The sequence below is a fragment of the Dryobates pubescens genome, chromosome 7, assembly GCF_014839835.1.
Source record: "Dryobates pubescens isolate bDryPub1 chromosome 7, bDryPub1.pri, whole genome shotgun sequence".
Lineage (NCBI taxonomy): Eukaryota > Metazoa > Chordata > Aves > Piciformes > Picidae > Dryobates > Dryobates pubescens.
Genome location: NC_071618.1, coordinates 25,902,956 through 25,922,434, shown reverse-complemented (window position 1 = coordinate 25,922,434; position 19,479 = coordinate 25,902,956). Strand labels below are relative to the sequence as shown.

General features: G+C 41.5%; 1 protein-coding gene across 1 annotated transcript; it reads right to left on the bottom strand.

The window, feature by feature from the left end:
• Nucleotides 1-243: 243 nt before the first annotated feature.
• On the bottom strand, nucleotides 244-15,523 carry EDNRB (endothelin receptor type B). Its single transcript, XM_009911386.2, has 7 exons — nucleotides 14,799-15,523; nucleotides 5,730-5,842; nucleotides 5,359-5,563; nucleotides 4,724-4,873; nucleotides 3,647-3,780; nucleotides 2,960-3,068; nucleotides 244-835 (listed from the first exon to the last, which is right to left on the bottom strand). Exons 1-7 carry the CDS (start codon nucleotides 15,273-15,275, stop codon nucleotides 704-706), a joined length of 1,320 nt encoding a protein of 439 aa, XP_009909688.2. The 5' UTR covers nucleotides 15,276-15,523; the 3' UTR covers nucleotides 244-703.
• Nucleotides 15,524-19,479: the final 3,956 nt, after the last annotated feature.

Sequence of the window (19,479 nt, the reverse complement as noted above, 5' to 3'; positions counted from 1 at the left end):
ACTGCAGTGAACACACAAAGTGGTTGCAAAATGGTATTTATAGAGGCCTTGGGAGGTTCCTTGTAAGAATAATAGGTAAAAGCAATTATCAGAGTGAAATGTACTTTTGACTTGAAAGCATCCTTTAATATTTTGATTAGCTACCTCTGTAATACCCCTGAAAAATGCTACTTCTTTACATTTAAACTTCTATTGCAAAATATTTCATGTCTTACTGAAAAAAAAAACCAACCAAAAAAAACCCAACACAATAGCAATGGTGGTTAATCTGTTTTACAAAAGATAATATATTGAGTTATTTATATATAATAATGGCTTTGACCCAATTAACGTTAATTATACTGCTTAGTAATTACCGTGACTTCAGTTCCTACAACTGTTACAGTGAATACAAATGATCATTTAAGGTACAGGAAGTAGGGATCATTTGGAAGTGCTGATTCAGAAGTATTCAAGTGCTAACAATGACTTGTTCTTCCTATGCTTTTCTTCATGTTCCATAAACGATGACTTTATAAAGGTCCATGATTTTCAATGTGACACAGTTCCAGGGCAACTGTTTATTTTTCTTTCAACGTTCTTTCTTTGTGCAAACACGAAACTGGATTTTTTTCAATGTTACCACCTCATCAAAAGTAACTGCCACTTTTACTCAGAAAGGCACCAGCATTAATGTAAGGGAATATACCTTTTTGTGCTTGTTTTATGAAGAGCTGTACTTGTTACTGGAGCGGAAATTATCATATCCGTGATCATTAGCTTTGAACTTTAAGCAGGACTGCCTTTCCTCCAGGGACAACAGATCTTTGGATTGACACCAGCAACACAAGCACGACTGTTAAAATAAAAGGAATAAACATTTTACATCATTTTGTTCTGCACATGTGGCAGAACACACCGAAATGCTGGCCTTCTTCAGTGATACAGTTAGAAATGTCAAGTGTGTGGGCTGCCACTTTGGCATTACAGCATAAGAAACGAAACAAGGTTAAGCTCTGCATTTCTCAAATGGCCACGATCTTCTAGCATGTCTCATTACTCGGGGGCAGTCATTACTGCTCCTGTACTCAGCACTGGTTAGGCCACACATTGAGTACTGTGTCCAGTTCAGGGCCCCCCAGGTTTAGGAAAGATGTCGAGTTGCTGGAACGTGTCCATAGAAGGGCGACAAAGCTGGAGAGGGGTTTGGAGCACAAGCCCTATGAGGAGAGGCTGAGGGAGCTGGGGTTGCTTAGCCTGGAGAAGAGGAGGCTCAGGGGAGACCTTATTGCTCTCTACAACTACCTGAAGGGAGGTTGTAGCCAGCTGGGGGTTGGTCTCTTCTCCCAGGCAACCAGCACCAGAACAAGAGGACACAGTCTCAAGCTGCACCAGTTCTGCATGGTAAGAGTGATTTGCCATTGGAATGGGCTGCCTGGGGAGGTGGTGGAGTCACCATCAGTGGAGGTGTTTAAGAAGAGACTGGATGGGGCGCTTGTTGCCATGGTTTAGTTGATTGGATAGTGTTGGGTTATAGGTTGGACTCGATCTCAGAGGTCTTTTCCAACCTGCTTAATTCTTTTCTATTCTATTCTTCTATTCTATTCTATTCTATTCTATTCTATTCTATTCTATTCTATTCTATTCTATTCTATTTGCAACTAACCTGAGCAATGAAGGGCAAAATGAGTGGCCACACACATACTGCTTTGAGCCTGGCCTACAGTTCTAAATGCATCTGAAAATAAAATCAGTCTCCTTGTTGTCCTTTACCTGATCATCTTTCTTGGAAAAAAATGTACACACAATCATTTATACTTTCTAAGTAAGATGCCAGACACTATTTAGTTGATTTTTTTTTCTTTTGAGGAGGAAAAAAAATAACTGAGTAGGAGAATGGTGAAAACCTACATACATTTCATACATTTACTACATGTTCTGTGAACTTTTTGCTTGTGCTCCTGACTGGCTTCTGGGTGCTGGAAGTCCATCTGGGATCCTGCACACCTACTTGTTACCACACTCAGGATGCTATAGATCTCTTAGGTGATTTCAGCTCCAGTTACTTTCAGGAAGCTGGTAATGGAAAGAGGGAAGACAAGACTGATGCTGAAGTATCTGCGATGTGTGCTTTCGTGTCATGAAGGAAATACCCCAACAATACTAGATGTGGAGCTGCCTGGCTTCTGACTGAAAGATGTATCCACTAAGGAGTTTACACAGTCAGGCAATCAGCCTAGCTGTGGCCAATGGTTAAATGTTTGGCAACAAAAGAAAAATCAAAGTAGGCAATGTAAGAACCCTGATACAGTGTCTGAAGACAGTAAGTGGGCCACAAAAAAGACTCTGAAGACTAAACCTGGAGATTTCTCCAAGCAGACATGAAGGCTGAAGGAGTAATGGGCTGCAATCCACATGCAGTCCAGAGCCTCAAGTCCTGCATGGAGAATTAGTGCCGGGACTATTCACGCAAACCAAGGCAAAAGTACAAACAGGTCTATCTCCTTAAATGTTGTCATTAGAAAGGGACCAGCAGGTATTTGCACCCTCTGCCTTACATAACTGCCTACTGATTTCTCAGTCAGGATGGGGGGAACCAGAGGTCAGTGCCCTCCCCATTGGGTTGCAGAGGATATGGCTACGTGAACATCTGCAGTATGGTCTGAGTCTGCTTTGTCAGTGCTCTTGAAGTGGCTGGATGCCAGGTCCAGTCAGGAAGTGATGTAGCACTGATTAGAATGGTGCCAAGAGGTTTTATTGTATGCTCCTCTCTTTTGCTTTCTCTTTTTGCCCCCATGAATCCACAATTTCTTTCTATGTAGCTTCAGCAGGAGAGGGAAAGAACACTTGCCATAACTCACATGCAATGAAAAAACCCAAACGTATAAGACCATTTAAAACACTTTGTGCATACCATGGAATGAATTTTACTGTTGACATCATCTTTTAATTAGAGAAGCAGCTCCTAGCAGTGTCTTACCTTAAAGCAGTTTTGGAATCTTTTGCTCACCAAGTACAGAGCTATTGGATTGATGCAGGAATTAAGTGAAGCCATATTAATACCAATGTAGTCCATCACAAGAAAAAAACTGTATGGAAAAATTAATGAGAGAGAGACACTTATAATTTTCTCCAGAAAGTTTTAGTAGAAGTTTAGAACTATGAAAATTTTAACTTAGCTTCACTCAGCCATGACTAACAGTTACATGTTCAGGGGCTTCTGTCAACGGGAGTAACTCATGGAGGTAACAACTGTGCTCAGTAATGAAGTTTGAATCAGTAAACCATTCCCAAGAAAGTAATTTTAGAAGCTCCAACCACCTTAACTTGTGAGAGGAAACATTCATGAGGTTCTCCTCACAGATTTAATCCTAGCTGTCTTGTTCAAAGGGAAATCAGGAACACAAATCCCTTCTCCACCCACATAATGCCACATCAGGACAGTCCCAGAAGGGATCAGGAGAAGACAGGCAAACAGGACAGACACCCTGTGTTCATGAGATTCCTCATCATTTCCTGCTGCTGCTTCTGAAGAGAAACTAGAGTGTTCTGGATGAAGAAGCAGAGAGAACATCAGAGATACAGAATAAGCTGGCTCATTAGGAAATTCAAATATGCTTATGGAGAATGTCAGCAGCGCAAAGGCATTTTAATTTTGCAGTCTCACCTTAGCAGTTCACATCTGTTGGGGTCCTTCTGATCATAAATAGTGAGTTTCAGTATTCTGCTTAAGTGAAGTGGGAGCCAACACAAGGCAAAAACAAGTACCAGACAGAACACAGTTTTGGCCACCTCACGTCTCTGAAAATGAAAATTGAACAGAACAGTGTTACAGTTTATGCCTCCCTCTAGATTGTTGTCTTATACTATCCAAATGTTTAATAAACAAAATAAAAACCCTATCAAAACAGGAACTAGGAGAACATCAGATTACCTTATTTTCTTGGAATATGTACTTAATATTTTCTGTTGGTTTAGATGCCTTGCACGGATTCTCTGAATCTCTAATTTTAAGAAGTATGAGTAATAATAGGAAAAATCAAGGACATGAAAACAGCCATTTAAATTAAAATAAAGACATATTAGTCTCTTCAATCACTTTTAAGTACCGGCTTGTTTCCAACTGAAATTTCTTGTACTTTCAACACAGGTCTTATTTTTAAATGCCCCAAGAGATTTCAATTACAGCTTTAATAATGTAGAAAAAACAAAGAAGTACAAATATACATTTTAGTGCAAAGGTAGTTTAATTCTAGTGACTTATGGTGTTTGTGTCTGGTGCACTACTAACTAGAAATGTATTTTGGAACGTGTTTTCTTCTGCTAGTATACTGTCAACCTCACTACAGCTCAGCATGTAATTGCTTCAGAATAGTGAACGTTTTTATAGCATCAGCTTCTAGGTTACAGCACAACTTCAGTTTTCATTACAAAATATTCAGCTCTCATTATTGCAAAGAAGAAATAAAAACTGTAAAACTTGAAGAGTTAACACCAAACAACAACAAAAAAACCCCCAAACAACAACAACACAGCTTTGTGATTGTCAGCTAAAATCTTAGGTTTCTGGGAGCAATAATATATGCATACTTATATATATGTATATATATAAATTCAGCAGTACCACTGCTAGGAAACTTCTCCTTTTATCATACAAGAACAGAATAATGCCGTGGCAACAGAACCAGTAAAGGTATTATTGTCACCCTCTCTACAGTCAGCAGTACTGTCAGGGAATTTTTACCTGTTTTAAGTGGTCATTTAGAGCAATCTGCATCCCACTTTTCTTTCGTAACATCTCACAGGTCATGAGAGTGTAGAAAAATGCTGTGATAGCCAGCGGCAAACAGAAATAAAAGCTAAACAGCCACCAGTCCTTAGCCTGCTTGTAAAACTAGAAAGAAAACAAAAGCAAAAAACATTGTTAGGAGTTCAATACTGAGCATTTCGGAAAGGATGCTAATTGGTCAGACTGTTCTGAAAAGCATCTTCATAAGGAATTCCATACAGATGAGAGAATAGGACAAGACAGTAGTATGTTCAAAGCCCAGAAAAAGTATGTTCTTCTTTCAACTGATATACTTCAGAAATTGGTCATCATCTCATTTCAACATTATATTTACTTGCACCCATTACAATCCACACAACACTGAGGAGATCTGAGGAACTGGGGGTGTTCAGGGCGAGGCTTGACAGGATGCTTGGTTGTATGGTTTAGTTGATTAGGTGGTGTCGGATGATAGGTTGGACATGATGATCTTGAAGGTCTCTTCCAACCTGGTTAATTCTATTCTATTCTATTCTATTCTATTCTATTCTATTCTATTCTATTCTATTCTATTCTCGGGAGCTGTTATTTTACAAACATCAGTGCCTTACCATCATAAAGGATGTTTTCTGCGTGGGGTGAAGCAGGCAGATTCTAAGATCCTTTCCTCTGTACTCCATTGTAATCATGTCAAATGCAATAGCTTCTGGAACAGCCAGTATCACCGATATAACCCAGATCAGTACAATTTCAACAGCAGTCCATTTTGGCACGCCAATCCCTTTAATACGACTCCAAGAAGCAACTGCTCGGTACCTGAAGCAACATCACACATTTATGAATTAGAAACGTAAGCAAATTCACCTGGTTTAACTACCTTATTACTATTATATCAGCTGAGAGGAAAAGCAAATTTGAGCCAATGCCCATGCCCATTCTTAAAAGAGATTATTATAGAGCTTGATGAAAAAATGTGTCTCACCTATCTATACTGAGGGCACACAAACTCAACACTGTGATGCCCACTGATGCCTTTTGAATGAAGGGTACTAATTTGCACATTTCGACACCAAAGGGCCAGTCCTCTGCAAGCAGCTGTGAAAAGGAAACAGTTAGAAATGAGTCATTTGAAAACACGTAATTCCCAAAGCTACAACCTAGACTTCTGTTTTGATTGGTTTTCTTTCCAACCATGTAACATTTTGACAAGAAGAACTTTTCCACAAGGGAGTCTGCAAGGCATGTCCTAAAAACTAAGCAGTAGATTCACTCACTCCGTGGCTGGGCAAGGACTGGTCCTGACTTCTTGAACCAATCAAACCCCACTCATTTTGCTTCTAATGTCATTACCCCAGTGCTTACAGTGAAAAATGAAGGAGCAGGTCAGAATTCCCCATGTCCCTGTATTGGGTTTACCTGTCTTGAGGATTCGTTGCTTTTCTTACATGTTCCAAGTAACTATATTTACTAGAAATACAGAAAATTGATCAGGTCTTATTAGAACAAGGACAAAACCCACAACTGCCCATCTGAGGTGGGAGTCTGGGCTGAGGTGGGTGTCTAGGCTCTCTCAGAGGAGAAATCGGCAATTATCCCACAGTTTTTAGCAGACCATTTGATAACTAAAGGAAGGATGATCCACTGGGCACTAATGGAGCCTAAAGAGCTAGTCTGAACTCAGTGGTTTGCAGCACATATAAACAGATCAGATAAATCCCACTCTAAAGATCTTTACTGATCAGTTTTCCAATGCTTATGGGTTATAATACATTCGGCATAGCTACTGAAGTTACAGAATAAAGTAAAAAGCACAACAATTTTAGGTTGGTTCAGCTGAACTTGGGGGGTTGCACATTTTAACAGAAATCTGCTGCATGCCTACTGGCTAACTGATTTAGAAGACAAGACTTACTGGATGCAAGAGAGCACAGAGAGCACAGTTGAGGCTACGAACTTTTCACCTGTAGCTTCAATTTAGAAACATTTGATCTTCGTACTCTGATATAAGCTATGCTGATGGCTCGAATACACGACAGAAGCAGCCAAATCTTCCAGTTCCTCGTAAAAACAAGACTCTCCAGAACAGAGGTTATGCCAAGAAATAGTTGCAAATGTTATATACAAAAGTAAACTTTCTGAGTTTCTGTAATTAGTTACATTATCTAAGTCCCTCTCTGTTTTTCATAACTTTCTACGAACAAGGCCTTTTGGACCTGTTGCAGATAGAGGGCTACAAAATGGAAAAGGAAAGAATGGTAACTGTCTAAAAGAGATTGCAAAATCTTTCCCTGAGCTGGTCTCCCCAGACATCTTACTTAACAGGGATGTAGCAAAAGAAGAAATAGATTCTGCTGGGGACCAAAATGATTGTGTATAGCCATGGAGTTGCCTGCTCACATGGTTTGGGTTCAGCAAATGTGCATCTATGGATATACAGTTACATGGGGCAAGACAGTTTCTCAAAACCCCCGTTGTAAGTATTACTTTACTGCAGCACGAAGTTAAGTGTACTTTGTGTTCATGTGCTCTGTGAAATCTTCATATAAAGTGTCTACCAGTATTTTCAGACACCAGAAGACCTTCAGAAATCTGCTTTAGAATCCCGTGCTGAAATGGAATTTTGGAAAGAACAGTGGTAGAACTATAACACAGCCCACTTGAATGATCTGCTTAAGAAAAATGGCATAATGCAGAAATGAAGCAGAAAAATAAATTCTAAGGATTTATGTTTCTTGAGAATTTTCTGGAAAGTAATAAAGCAGAGGAAGTAAGAATGAGTATATTTACTTATGTGATATGGGAAAATAACTCAGTCTGCAATTGTTTTCAGAAAAGACTCTCCCTGAGACTTGAATTGCTATAAGGAGTTGACGGTAACAAACTCCTATCAAACTGTAATGTGAGTAATTACAGGTGTTCCACATAATCAAGTGACACTGGACTAATTTAATTTATATCAATCAGGCTTCAGTTGCTATAGAAATCCAGGACTAGGCAGCAAGTACATCATACACTTGTTTACAGCGTCTATGGCAGATTGTATGTGTGTATACATTAAACCAGAGATGACTCATTAGAAAAGCACTTCAAAATTCTCAACTTTGATCAAATTTAGGGCAACAAGGCTGGTGAGAGGCCTTGAGCACAAGCCCTATGAGGAGAGGCTGAGGGAGCTGGGATTGTTTAGCCTGGAGAAGAGAAGGATGGGGGGTGACCTCATTGCCCTCTACAACTACCTGAAGGGTGGTTGTAGCCAGGAAGGGGTTGGTCTCTTCTCCCAGGCAACCAGCACCAGAACAAGGGGACACAGTCTCAAGCTGCACCAGGGGAGGTTTAGACTCAAAGTGAGGAGAAAGTTCTTTGCTGAGCAAGTCGTTCGTCATTGGAATGTGCTGCCCAGGGAGGTGGTGGAGTCAATGTCCCTGGAGGTGTTCAAGAGGAGATTGGACGTGGCACTTGGTGCCATGGTCTAGTCGTGAGGTCTGTGGAGACAGTTTGGACTCGATGATCTTTGGGGTCTCTTCCAACCTTAGTTATACTGTGATACTGTGATACTGTAATTTACTTTGGAAGATTCTGTTGAAGACTTTTAGCTACACCTAGCTGGTGTCTATGTAAGACACTCCCTGTCTCTCTTCCCTAAAATCACAACTACATCAGCCACAAATTGGAGATTCGCCTGAACTAATGCTTATCTCTCAGGTGCAGACAGTCACATCTGTGCTCCAAGCTAACTGGATTTCAGCCAGCTGTAGTTTATGAGACATAAGGCTGGGCTGCATTTGAGTGAATGCAGTCTACTGAGAGAAAGGGTGCATTTAGCTTGGGTTTACCATGACATCAAAATATAACTTGCATTCAGCCAATCAGAGTCAGAATGAACATACAGCTGGCTGCATTGGGTTGGAAAAACATGTCCTTTATCTCTTGCATCTGATGTATTACAAAATTTGACCATTTTAATGCAGGAAATCATAAGTTTATCAGGGTATTGCAAGTCCTAACAATATGCTCTGCAGCAAAAGCATGAAAACATGAAGAAAGTAGAAGGAAAAAACCAAGAATGTTTTAACTGCTAAACTATGCTTCTTTGTTGTTTCTGTCTTCTGTATTGCTATCTCCTCAAAACATTGCCTTAAAATACAGTGGAAATCCAGGAATCCAGTATTCAGGAGCACCATATTTGTGTACAAGAGCAATGACTATTCTCAGTGAAGTACAAATAATAGTTTAATCCAATTTCGTATGGGCAGAACAATTTTCTGCACAAAGAGTGCCATTTACAAATGATAAGTGACTTCAGAGTCAGGAGATACTGCCAAGTGGCAGCAAAGAGAAAAATAATATTGCATTTTCAGCAGTAAAATGCCAAAAGAAGTCTACCATCAGCTGTATTCTTAGTGACCTTTTCCAGTGTTTTATAGTAACTTATTTCGCATGGGCAATGTTTTAACTTCATCACCACCGAAACATGTTGAAGATTAAGTAGAATTAAAGGAAAGGGAACACAGTGCAGAATGAAGTGAAATAAATCATACTTAAAACAACCAACACATCTGATGCACTCCTAGCCAACACCTTCTCAGACCAGGAACAGATCTGAATCTAAACTGATGTGAAAGCTGCACAGTAGCCCCAAGAGATGTTGAAACTTAGCAACACATCTGTGTGAAATTCCTGTCCTGCTTCCTCTTGGTTGTGCAGGAAGAGAAAGGTGTTTGTAATCCGCTGCTGGTCTGTGCTGGCATGTAAGCACATTATGCTGGCTTCAGCGGCTCAGCTGTTGTGGTCACCAGCCAGAAGGCTGATGCCACTACTCCAACCTGCTACTACTTTTGACTTTCTGCATTCAAGCATGCAGAAGTAGCAAAGTGTGCACTTATTATTATATCAGTGTCCTACGTTCCAAGCAATGAATGCACACAGACATTCAAAGCAGGAGTGTGTGTTCACAGGATGATAGGATTTGATTTTCATGAGGGTGGTGGAACACTGGAACAGGTTGCCTAGGGAGGTAGTTGGGGCCCCCATCCCTGGAGATGTTCAAAGTGAGGCTTGACAGGGCTCTGGGCAACCTGATCTAGTTGAGGATGCCCCTGCTGACTGCAGAAAGGATTGGACTTGATGACCTTCAGAAGTCCCTTCCAACCCAGACCATTCTGTGACTCTACGATTCACCATTAGGAATCACAGAACCACAGAGGAGATCAGACATGCAACAGTACACCTAATTACCTAATTCATGGGCAACACTTTTTTCCATGTAGCTGTGAAATGACTGGTAGATTTGCACCTGATACTTTTATGAGATAATGAAAACAAAGTATTTTTTTAGCATTTCATAGAGGCAAGCAGTTTTGAAAACAGGAAATTTGCCCAGGAAATTAAACTTATGGTCAGGGATAAGTCAGACATCATTACAAAACTTATTAATATTTAACAATAATTATGATGTCAGGGTGGGGATCTTCCCTAAAGCCAAGAAAATGTATTTCCTGCTTCCTAGTTAAGCAAAGAATGTTTCACTGATCTATCCAGTAAACTGTAAATCTTAATATAAGGCATGCAATTAGTTTATTTTCCTGTGCCTTTATTAGTAACTTGGAAAACTAAGGTCTTAGTCTGGCTTAGAAACTTCATTTTTAAAAAATAAATGATTAAGATCAAGCAATAACACACATACATCTTGAAAATTACAAACCTCACCTTGTTTTGTCAGTGTCAAAACTTTTGCAATCTCACTATGCTAGAAAAAGCACTGTATCAAAATTAACTGTTAAAGCCCTGGTGCTGTCAGATTGGAACTGTAAACACAGGGTAGAAGCAAAAAACAAAAGAGAAGATTAAAACTTGTTTTCAAATTTGCCACAGGCATCTTATGAGTGAATATATATATACATAAAGAATGTATATATAATGAAAAAAATGCTCTAATTTTATGAATCTGTACTGACATAATCTAATGCATTTCAGTTTGAAGATCCACCATGAAAACTACACGTGTACCATGGACCAAACACAGGCACGACCCCTACCTCACACACTGGCCTTCATAGTAGCTTGTCCCCATTTAACTACTGAATAAAGTTATCCCCCATTGCCTGTACAGTCTAGACAGGTTTCTTTAATGAACAATTCAGATCTTTCTTAAGTGCCTGTAAGCTGCATCCATTGACCATAAAGAGCCCTAAGCAAACTAGGCTTCTAGCTTAATATGGCCAGAGATCAATAAACTTTGTGTACAAAATTCTGTGATGAACTTTGGAAGACCTCTGTCTGTTATCTTTAACATCAAAAGCACCCCTGGCCAAGAGTTGTAATGTGGAATAGTAACGTTTCCAAAAGACAAGCACCTTGACTTTTATGAAAAAGTAGGAAAAGATAGGATGTATCATGATGCATGACCAAGACACTTGCATTACAAGAGTTAGTAAGGTCATCATAAAGACATTTCCATGGAAACTCTGCCTTCTTCAAAGGACTGCATTAACAAAGTGGGCACTTTATGTTTGCCTTGAATATGCAGTTCCTAATCAGATCTTTCTTATCTTTCCAGTGCCAGACAATACAAGGAGAGGCTGAGGGAGCTGGGATTGTTTAGCCCGGAGAAGAGGAGGCTCAGGGGAGACCTCATTAGTGTCTACAACTACCTGAAGGGGGGGTGTAGCCAGGAGGGAGTTGGTCTCTTCTCTCAAGCAACCAGCACCAGAACAAGAGGACACAGTCTCAAGCTGCACCAGGGGAAGTTTAGGCTCAAGGTGAGGAGAAAGTTCTTCACTGAGAGAGTCATTTGCCATTGGAATGTGCTGCTCAGAGAGGTGGTGGAGTCACCATCCCTGGAGGGTTTCAAGAGGGGACTGGATGTGGCACTTGGTGCCATGGTCTAGTCATGAGGTCAGTGGTGACATGTTGGACTTGATGATCTTTGAGGTCTCTTCCAACTTTGGTGATTCTGTGATACTGTGATACTGTGATATAATGTTAAATATATATTGCTATTCAATTCCTAAAACACATTATTGAAAGATAAAAAAAAAACATTGCCTATGAAGCTGATTTTGGCCTTTGATCATTGTCTTGGATAAAAAAGACTTTTTACCTTCTATTGATTTTTTTTCCTCTCTTCTACTCTGCTCTAAGACAAAACAATCTGTGACAGCATTTCCAGGCAGATACAATTCCTCAGTCATTTGTGTCATAGCAAATGGATAATGAAGCATTTGAAAATAGTGTGCAGAGGACAGGTTTTTCTCCATGTTAAAAATCCGTTGGAATATGACAATAAATTGCATTTAGTGTAAGAGAATAAATACTAAAAAATGAGAAAGATGTCATCTAGATATCAGAAGACAAAGCATCCTATTATATTATTTGATTATGGTTTTTTTAAAGTCTATGTTCCTAACACATTATGCATAAGTGGACAAGAAACAGTTTGACATTTCCAATCCTGATGTTGTTTTGGTGTCTTGCACCCAGGAGTCACTAATTTTGTAGATTTGAAAAACTGAGCATAAGACTTCCAGAACTGCAGACTTGTACTGTCAGGTGTCCAAGCTGCCACTGCCTTGTTTTCCAAAGATTAAGAGCAGAGAACAACATAAAAAGCTCACTGACTACCTACTCTACCTTTCTGCTCCTTATATTTACACCTTTAATTACTGTTTGCAGCCTCAGATTAAAAAGACACGTTTACTTGGTCTATTTAGTGAAGCAGTTGACCAGACATAGGACTGCCTTCATACCCCACTAGTAGCAGTTTTGCATAAGAACTGCACTGTCTCAAGACTACAGACTGCAGAATGACTTTACTTCCTATTCTGCAGATCTGGGGGGTTTAACAAAGCCAGATTGTTTACCAGGAAGGACCCTAAATACCAAAAAGGTCTTTCAGGTTCTGCACACTGAAACTGAATGCCCCTCAAACCCTCATTTCATACCCAGTTTCCTGACTGTGTGACAAGACACCAACACTTTCCATTTTCTACTGAACATATTGATCAATATTCAAATTTATCAAGTGCAATGGACTTATTAGCATCTGACACATCAGACTGCATCTGCCCAACCTAGATAACATCTGCTTTTCTTTAGACACCTTCAATTTAAGAGATGTGAATTTTGATTTGCAGAGTTTTTCAGCTAGCTACCCATTCACTTTGATAGTCAATAGGGAACATCTTTTGCAGTTATCGCATTTAATAACTAACAAAATGCTGCTCTCTTCTAGGTCTGTCTGGAAAGCATTCATTGACACTCATACCACAAGCGCTGTTGAGTAAACTGCTGGCATTTTATTAACATGAGAGATTCTCTCACACTCTTTTTCATACAGCTGTCTAACTGAGAGGATCTGGCAGCAGTTTTGAAGATCTGTTTCATACATTTTAAAATAGTTTCAAATTGCAAGCTACAATTGCAAACTATGATTGAGTTACAAGCCAAGCCCTTTCTATCTTTTATTTCCCCATACTGCTAGGTGATTATTGCCAGTTTTTTGATTGCACTGTTGTATTCTCCCTTACAACGTTAACCTGTGGATGGACTAAAAGGGATGCAGAAATGATAAAAAGTTATCAGATCAAACCTCACTTAAACTCTTAATCTGGATTCAATAAACACTAAGTCTAAGGTTTATTGAGAAATTCAAATTTATTCAACAGTCCTGTTTCAAAACAGCACACATTTCTGTCATTATTGTAAGGGATAATACCAATTTATTGTGGGCTCCTCGTTAAGATGAGGAGCAGTGTGGGAGGTTTAACTCCTGAGGGTTCTTGCTTAGCTCCTAGCATTATCAATAGCATAACAGAAATCCTGGACTTGTACCTGGTATAGTATTTAATGGTTTGCAATCTGACCTGTCATTCTTCCCACTCCAGCCCACTCATAATGATTTACTTGATGACATTCAATCAAGATAAGGACTGTGGTATATTTTTGCATGTTATCATTCCTTTAATTTTGAAATGGTGTCACTGAGATAGCAAAATCTTGTAGTGAGCAGCTAGTTTTGACTGAGTTTTATTTTTTTCTGAGAACACATAAAAAATATTTGTGTTGAATATAATTTTTGACCTAAAGTACAGCTTTTTCAAAGCAACATAAAGGATTTTGTTTCACAAATTCCACTTTCAGTCAGAAGAGTACACACCCCTCACAAGAACTATGATAAATGTACATAGTATAGTAACAAATTAAATCCCCAAATTGAAGAACTCTCCTATAATCCAAATTATCTGGCTTATGAATTTAACACAATTGTGATGTTCCCTGCTTTTTCATGCATCAATACTTTAAAAGGACAAAGATGTAGGATTCCCCCTTTTTAGTAGCCTCTTGGAGTAATCACTATGGCTAGAGAAGATTAAATTCAGAAACTGTAACTTCCACGTGTTTTTTCAAAGCTAAAAGTAGTCAACCCCACAGTTTACAAACACAGATATGAAATGAGGAGAAGGAACAGATAAAACCTGTCATGTTCACTTTATGCCATAACTAATGGGTGCTCAGGGACCCAGACTGTAAACTCTAAACGCAGAAGAAGGTGCCTTGTTATTTCCAGCATCCCTCCCAGGAGGGATGCCGGTCGTCACTAAAGGATGGATTCAAGTGCCCGACGAATTCCGAAGTAGACTGTCTTCTCTTCCTCCTCCTCCACTCCTCGGGGGAAAGAATGGAAGCCATGACCCCATGGAGCCCTTATCTATTTTACTTGTTATTCCTGGGACAGCACCTGTTTCCAGGTGATATTCAGAGCCTGACCACCTCCAGCTGCACAACGCTGTCCTGTTCCCAACCTGGACTAAAAGGGTTTGAACTGGGGCACTGAAGGGGTGTGATATGGAACAAGGACAACGTCTGACCAGAATACCACCTTCCGGCATGCTTTTGGCAGGAGGTCTAGCTCCCGGGTTTGTTCTAGCCAGAAGCGGGACGCGCGTCCTCCCAGCAGCCACGGAGGTGCTAGGTATCTGCGAGAGTCGGTGAGGAGCCCCGACGAGAGCCCGTTGCACCCCCGCGCCCGGACCTAAATCCGGCTCCCCTTTACCTTGTAAACGTTGATGGGGATGTCGATGATAATATGAAGCAGGTCGCCCAGGGCCAGACTGGCGATGAGGATGTTTGGACCATTCCTCATGCACTTGTTCTTGTAGATGATCCGCAGCAGTGTGGAGTTGCCGATGATGCCCAGGACGAAGACGAGGCAGGACACCACCGTGTTGATGTACTTGAAAGTCTCCTTGATCTCCGTTTGCCCCGTACACATGGGGGGCGAGGCCGAGCGCGGGCGTCCGCCAGCCTGCCCCCCCACTCCCTTAGGCAGGGCGGCCGTGCGGGAGGTGTTGGGCTCGGCGCCCCGCAGCGCGGGGGTCCCGGCAGTCAGAGGAACGGCGTCGGCCGCCGCCGGCGGGCTCAGCCTGCCCTGGCCCGGCGGACGCAGGGAGTCGTCGGCCTCGGCGCGGCAGCTGAGAAGCGGGAGCAGCAGGAGGAGGGCGGGCAGCCTCCAGGGCCGGGCAGCGGGCATGGCTCTGCGGCACGACTGATCCTCCGCCGGGCGCCCGTCGCCGTCAGCACCGACCTGCGCGAAGAGAGGGAACGGGGCGTCACCTACAGGGACACTGCGCCCCGCCGGTCGCCGCCACTGCTCCTGCCGCCCGAGGATGGAGCCTGGGCGCTGCCTGCTACCAGATGGGGACGGGCAGCGGTGGAGGCGGTGCAGCCGGCAGAGCAACGTCGGGGCGAAAACCTGTGGGGTGGCTAAGTCCCCCGTGACCTGACCTGCTCGGCGTCGCCCCGCTGTGCCCCCCACTCCTCCACCCCTCACCTCGCCGAATGGAGTCGATCCTCCCCGCCCGCCGCCTGCGGGGCTCTGCCTGCCGAGCGAGGGAAACGCACTCCGCCAGTTGCCGCGCTTCGCGCCCCCGCTAACTATCCCCTCCTGGAGCCGGCTGCCCCCCGATCGCCAGCGATGAGCGGAGGCGGGAGGTACAGGCGCCTGCAGCAGGACCCGACGGCCGTCAGCAGTGAAACAAACCCAGTCGCTAAAGCCGAGCCAGAGGGGCAGGCCCCCTCCCTTTTCTAAAACATTCAGCCGCATCTGGCCCATCAGTCACGGCCAGACCCCACCCGCGCCCTCCTCCCCCCACCCGCCCCCACCCGCCCCGCGGGGCCGCATATTAGCCCAGTCTGGCCCAGCCTCCGCCCGCCGGCCCTATTGCGCCTCCTTTCAGCCGCTGTCGGGGGTCTCCGCCCCGGGCCAAGCGGTCCGTGCTTCGGCACCTTTCCGGCGCTCTGCGCTGCGACGTGCCCCTTCTGCAGTCCGCCCGCCTCTTCTTGTATCAAGTTGACAGTGACAGCCTAAAGAAGTAATTTTGCGGGATTTGACGCAATTTTTCAGACCAGAAGGGCTGTTAAAAGACGTTTTGGCATTTTTAGAGGACGCCTGCGGGGTGGAAGAGGGCTTTTACCCGCTGTCCTCTCCGAGTCTCATTCCCAGTAGCTGGATATAGGGTTCTTCCTACGCACTTTATCCCTTATAGACAGCCCCCTTACATATCCAGATTGGCACACATGCTGGAGAAGCTGCTTGTGCAACACCTTCAAGATTAATGTAATGTTTTAAAGCGTTTCACAAACTTTGTATACTCTTCTTATATCAGAAATTCTGTTTTGACTGCTCTGAAGCTGCAGTAATCCAGCTTGCTTATCTGGTTGCCTCATTGGGCAGCCTTAGCAATGCATCTGATCTCAGCAAGCTTGTTCCGGCTGTTGTACCTTTCAGTGAAGCGTAAGGTAAAGGACCAAAGAGATTTATAGAGGATTTTGTGGAGCCTTTGAAGGTTGGAAATAGTTGCATGTCTAAACTAAAAAAGAATTGAATTTAAACCTGTTTTCCAGCAGCTCTGCATACATCTCCCTGCTCTTTAAAAACAACAACAAAACCCCCGAACCCAAAAACCCAAACCTTTCTGGAAGCTAAATTGTATGTGGAACATGAATGGATAAATACACCATTACAGAAGTGACCCACTCACCTATGTTATTGACATACTCATGGAGAAAGCACTGAAAATCAAATGTTTCTTTGAAACCTCTCCCCCAAATTTGTGGTCTGATACACCTCATTTTTCCAACATCTCCTGTTAACACCTTGAGCAGACAGACTTTTTTTTTTGTCCTCATGTAGCATCCTTTTCACATCTCCATGTTTGTTTAAAAGCCTACTGTAACAAGCATCTTTCCCATTTAATCATTCTTGATCCATTTCCCAATTTAGCCAGCACACTGTTTTTTCTTCCTCATTTTATAGTGCAGTATTTGTGAAATAAAGGTGCCAGAGTCACTTCCAAACTGTATGGGGGGTAGTTGGAGCTTGATTGCACTCCAGCTCGGAGACCGATCTTTTCAGGTTCAGGCTTTGTCAGATTATGTTTTCAGTGCAGAAAGGTTCAAGTGTGAACACTGAATTAACCCTACCATGTTCTGAGCCCCAAGGATTTATAGTCTTTTCAGGTTTTGCTTCTGGTTTTGCTCAGTGAACAGTTCATTGATACATAAGTGAACATCATTTTGCTAAACACAGTATTGATTTTATTAGAAACTTTTGGACATTAGATAAAAACCAAACCAAGAAACCAAACCAAACCAACACAACCCCCCAGAAAACCTTTTATATGTAAATGTTTTTTCCTTGGAAGGTTCTTGCTAAGCCTCAAAGGCTTCTATGCTGGTCCTGACTATCAAAACCCAGATTGTGACTACATTGAGATATTTTTGCTAACTCTTTTGGTAACGCAGCTCCACAAGATAATGCTTAGTACTGTTTAGCAGCAACACCGTTATTGACACTTCAGCTTCAGAAGTTGTAGTAATAACTATCTAGTTTCACAACTTTTTCAGTAGTAGCGTTAGTATACATGGAGCCCTGAGCAGCTGCAGATAGCTGAAGCACATTACTCTGCAGTATTGCACAAAATGGGTGTATGTGACTAAACAGCTGCTTCTGGCTGCCAGCAGATTGCCTGGGCCAATGCATTCATAGTCATTGTTTGCTATGATGAACAATCAAAAGTGAAAAAAAAATTGACTTCATCTGAAAGGATGGGATAGTCAAGGGAATACAACTAGTGAAGTTTACCACCTTTATTGTTTCTACTCTGTTTTTTTAAAGATAAGATTATTTGTAAAAATTAAAAAGAGCATACACTGTGTAAAATACTTTAACTAGTGAAGAAGTAAAGGAAAAAACAGTTTCACAGAAATTTATGTAAAGTTTAAGATAATACATTAAGCACTGAGAGTGTAGTGGATGTCTTGGCAAATTAACTGCATTTTAACAGAAGCAGCAGCTAAGAAGGTTAATCTAGATTACAATAAGAGAAAACCATCTGTAAATATAGTAGACTGGTGCCCCTTAAGTGGCCTCTGCTAATTAAACTATGGAATAAATGCCTCACTGAACTGTATGGAATTCATTATATAAGATTATGCAAACTGCTGCTAGTGTATTTTTTGTTTTGCTTTGTTTTGTTTTTTTCCTAGAAAGCAGAAATACTCTTTGTCCCATGGAAAATTCACTTTTGTGCAAGGAGAAAGCTGGACCACTCTCTAAAAGATCCTCCAGACTGTCTCACACTCATTTTACTATATTCTGCACTTTCACTGCATTCCATTCCACTGGCTATTGACAATTACATGAATTATAGCCAGTCACTGTTTTTAATTATAATTTAGATGCAATGTTTCCATCGGTGGCTGATGATGCTCTGATTATTTCTTATGGTGGTTGTTGGGGTTTTTTTTGTTTGTTTTGTTATTTTGTTTGTTTTTAATTTGAAGTGTCATACAGATAGTAGATAGACTGGCCGACTTGTAATCACCAGCAGAATGATTTTTAGCAACAGAACAACTTTATTTTGTTATATGTAGCATAGACCATGGGAAGTGGCCACAATTACAGCATCAGTAAACTCTTTCATTAACAAGCTCATGAGACACACTGCAGGATTGTGTATTTTAATTCATGTTACACTCATTGAGTCAATGGGAATTTTGCATGAGCTTGCAGGAAGTTTTGTAAATCTCATTGATTTTCTGTTTACTTTGTTCAGAAGCTAAGTAGCCTCAGAAATCTGCCCCATCATGTCTGCTTCTCTTTTTATTGAGTCTGGTGGAAATTTGCCAACTAACTGGGGTAAGTCTAGAATGAATATAAAGAATAACTCTCTCACCGTGAGCCATGCATTATATACAGGAGATGAGTTAAAGTCAGAATACAGTTTTCCATACTTTAGAAGTTGCCACAGAAGCATTAGCAGTGGCAATTTTAAAGGAATAAATATACTACTAGAAACTGAGAAATTAGGATATTGCTGTTTTGTACCTGCACATGTGTAATGTGCTGGATGGATGATACAGAATACTGACATTAGCTGTCTTCCCCCTGCCCTGTCTAAGTTTATGCACATCTATTAAATTCTTTTTAGTGTGATGTGTAGCTATGCTCTGTCTCTTCTTCTGCAAAAATAAGCAACTTTTACAAAATATGCTGTTGGCTGTCAACTGCAATGTATTCACATTATACCTCATTCTTGAAACAGTGGAACAGTATTTAGTCAGAAGAGATTATAATAAAACAATAACAATAACAGTAGCTATCACAAATGAGACATAAAGTCTGTGTGCAGATACCTCTTTTACTGTACATTGTTGTAAGCAATACCATATTT

What these genes read in the sequence shown, in the direction of transcription:
- EDNRB (XM_009911386.2), bottom strand. Translation starts at nt 15,275, where the DNA reads ATGCCCGCTGCCCGGCCCTGGAGGCTGCCCGCCCTCCTCCTGCTGCTC. An exon ending in TCCCCATCAACGTTTACAAG is followed by an intron (nt 5,843 to 14,798) that starts GTAAAGGGGAGC and finishes TCCTTTTCACAG; the next exon opens with CTGCTTGCAGAGGACTGGCC. An exon ending in AGAAAACATCCTTTATGATG is followed by an intron (nt 4,874 to 5,358) that starts GTAAGGCACTGA and finishes TTTTCTTTCTAG; the next exon opens with TTTTACAAGCAGGCTAAGGA.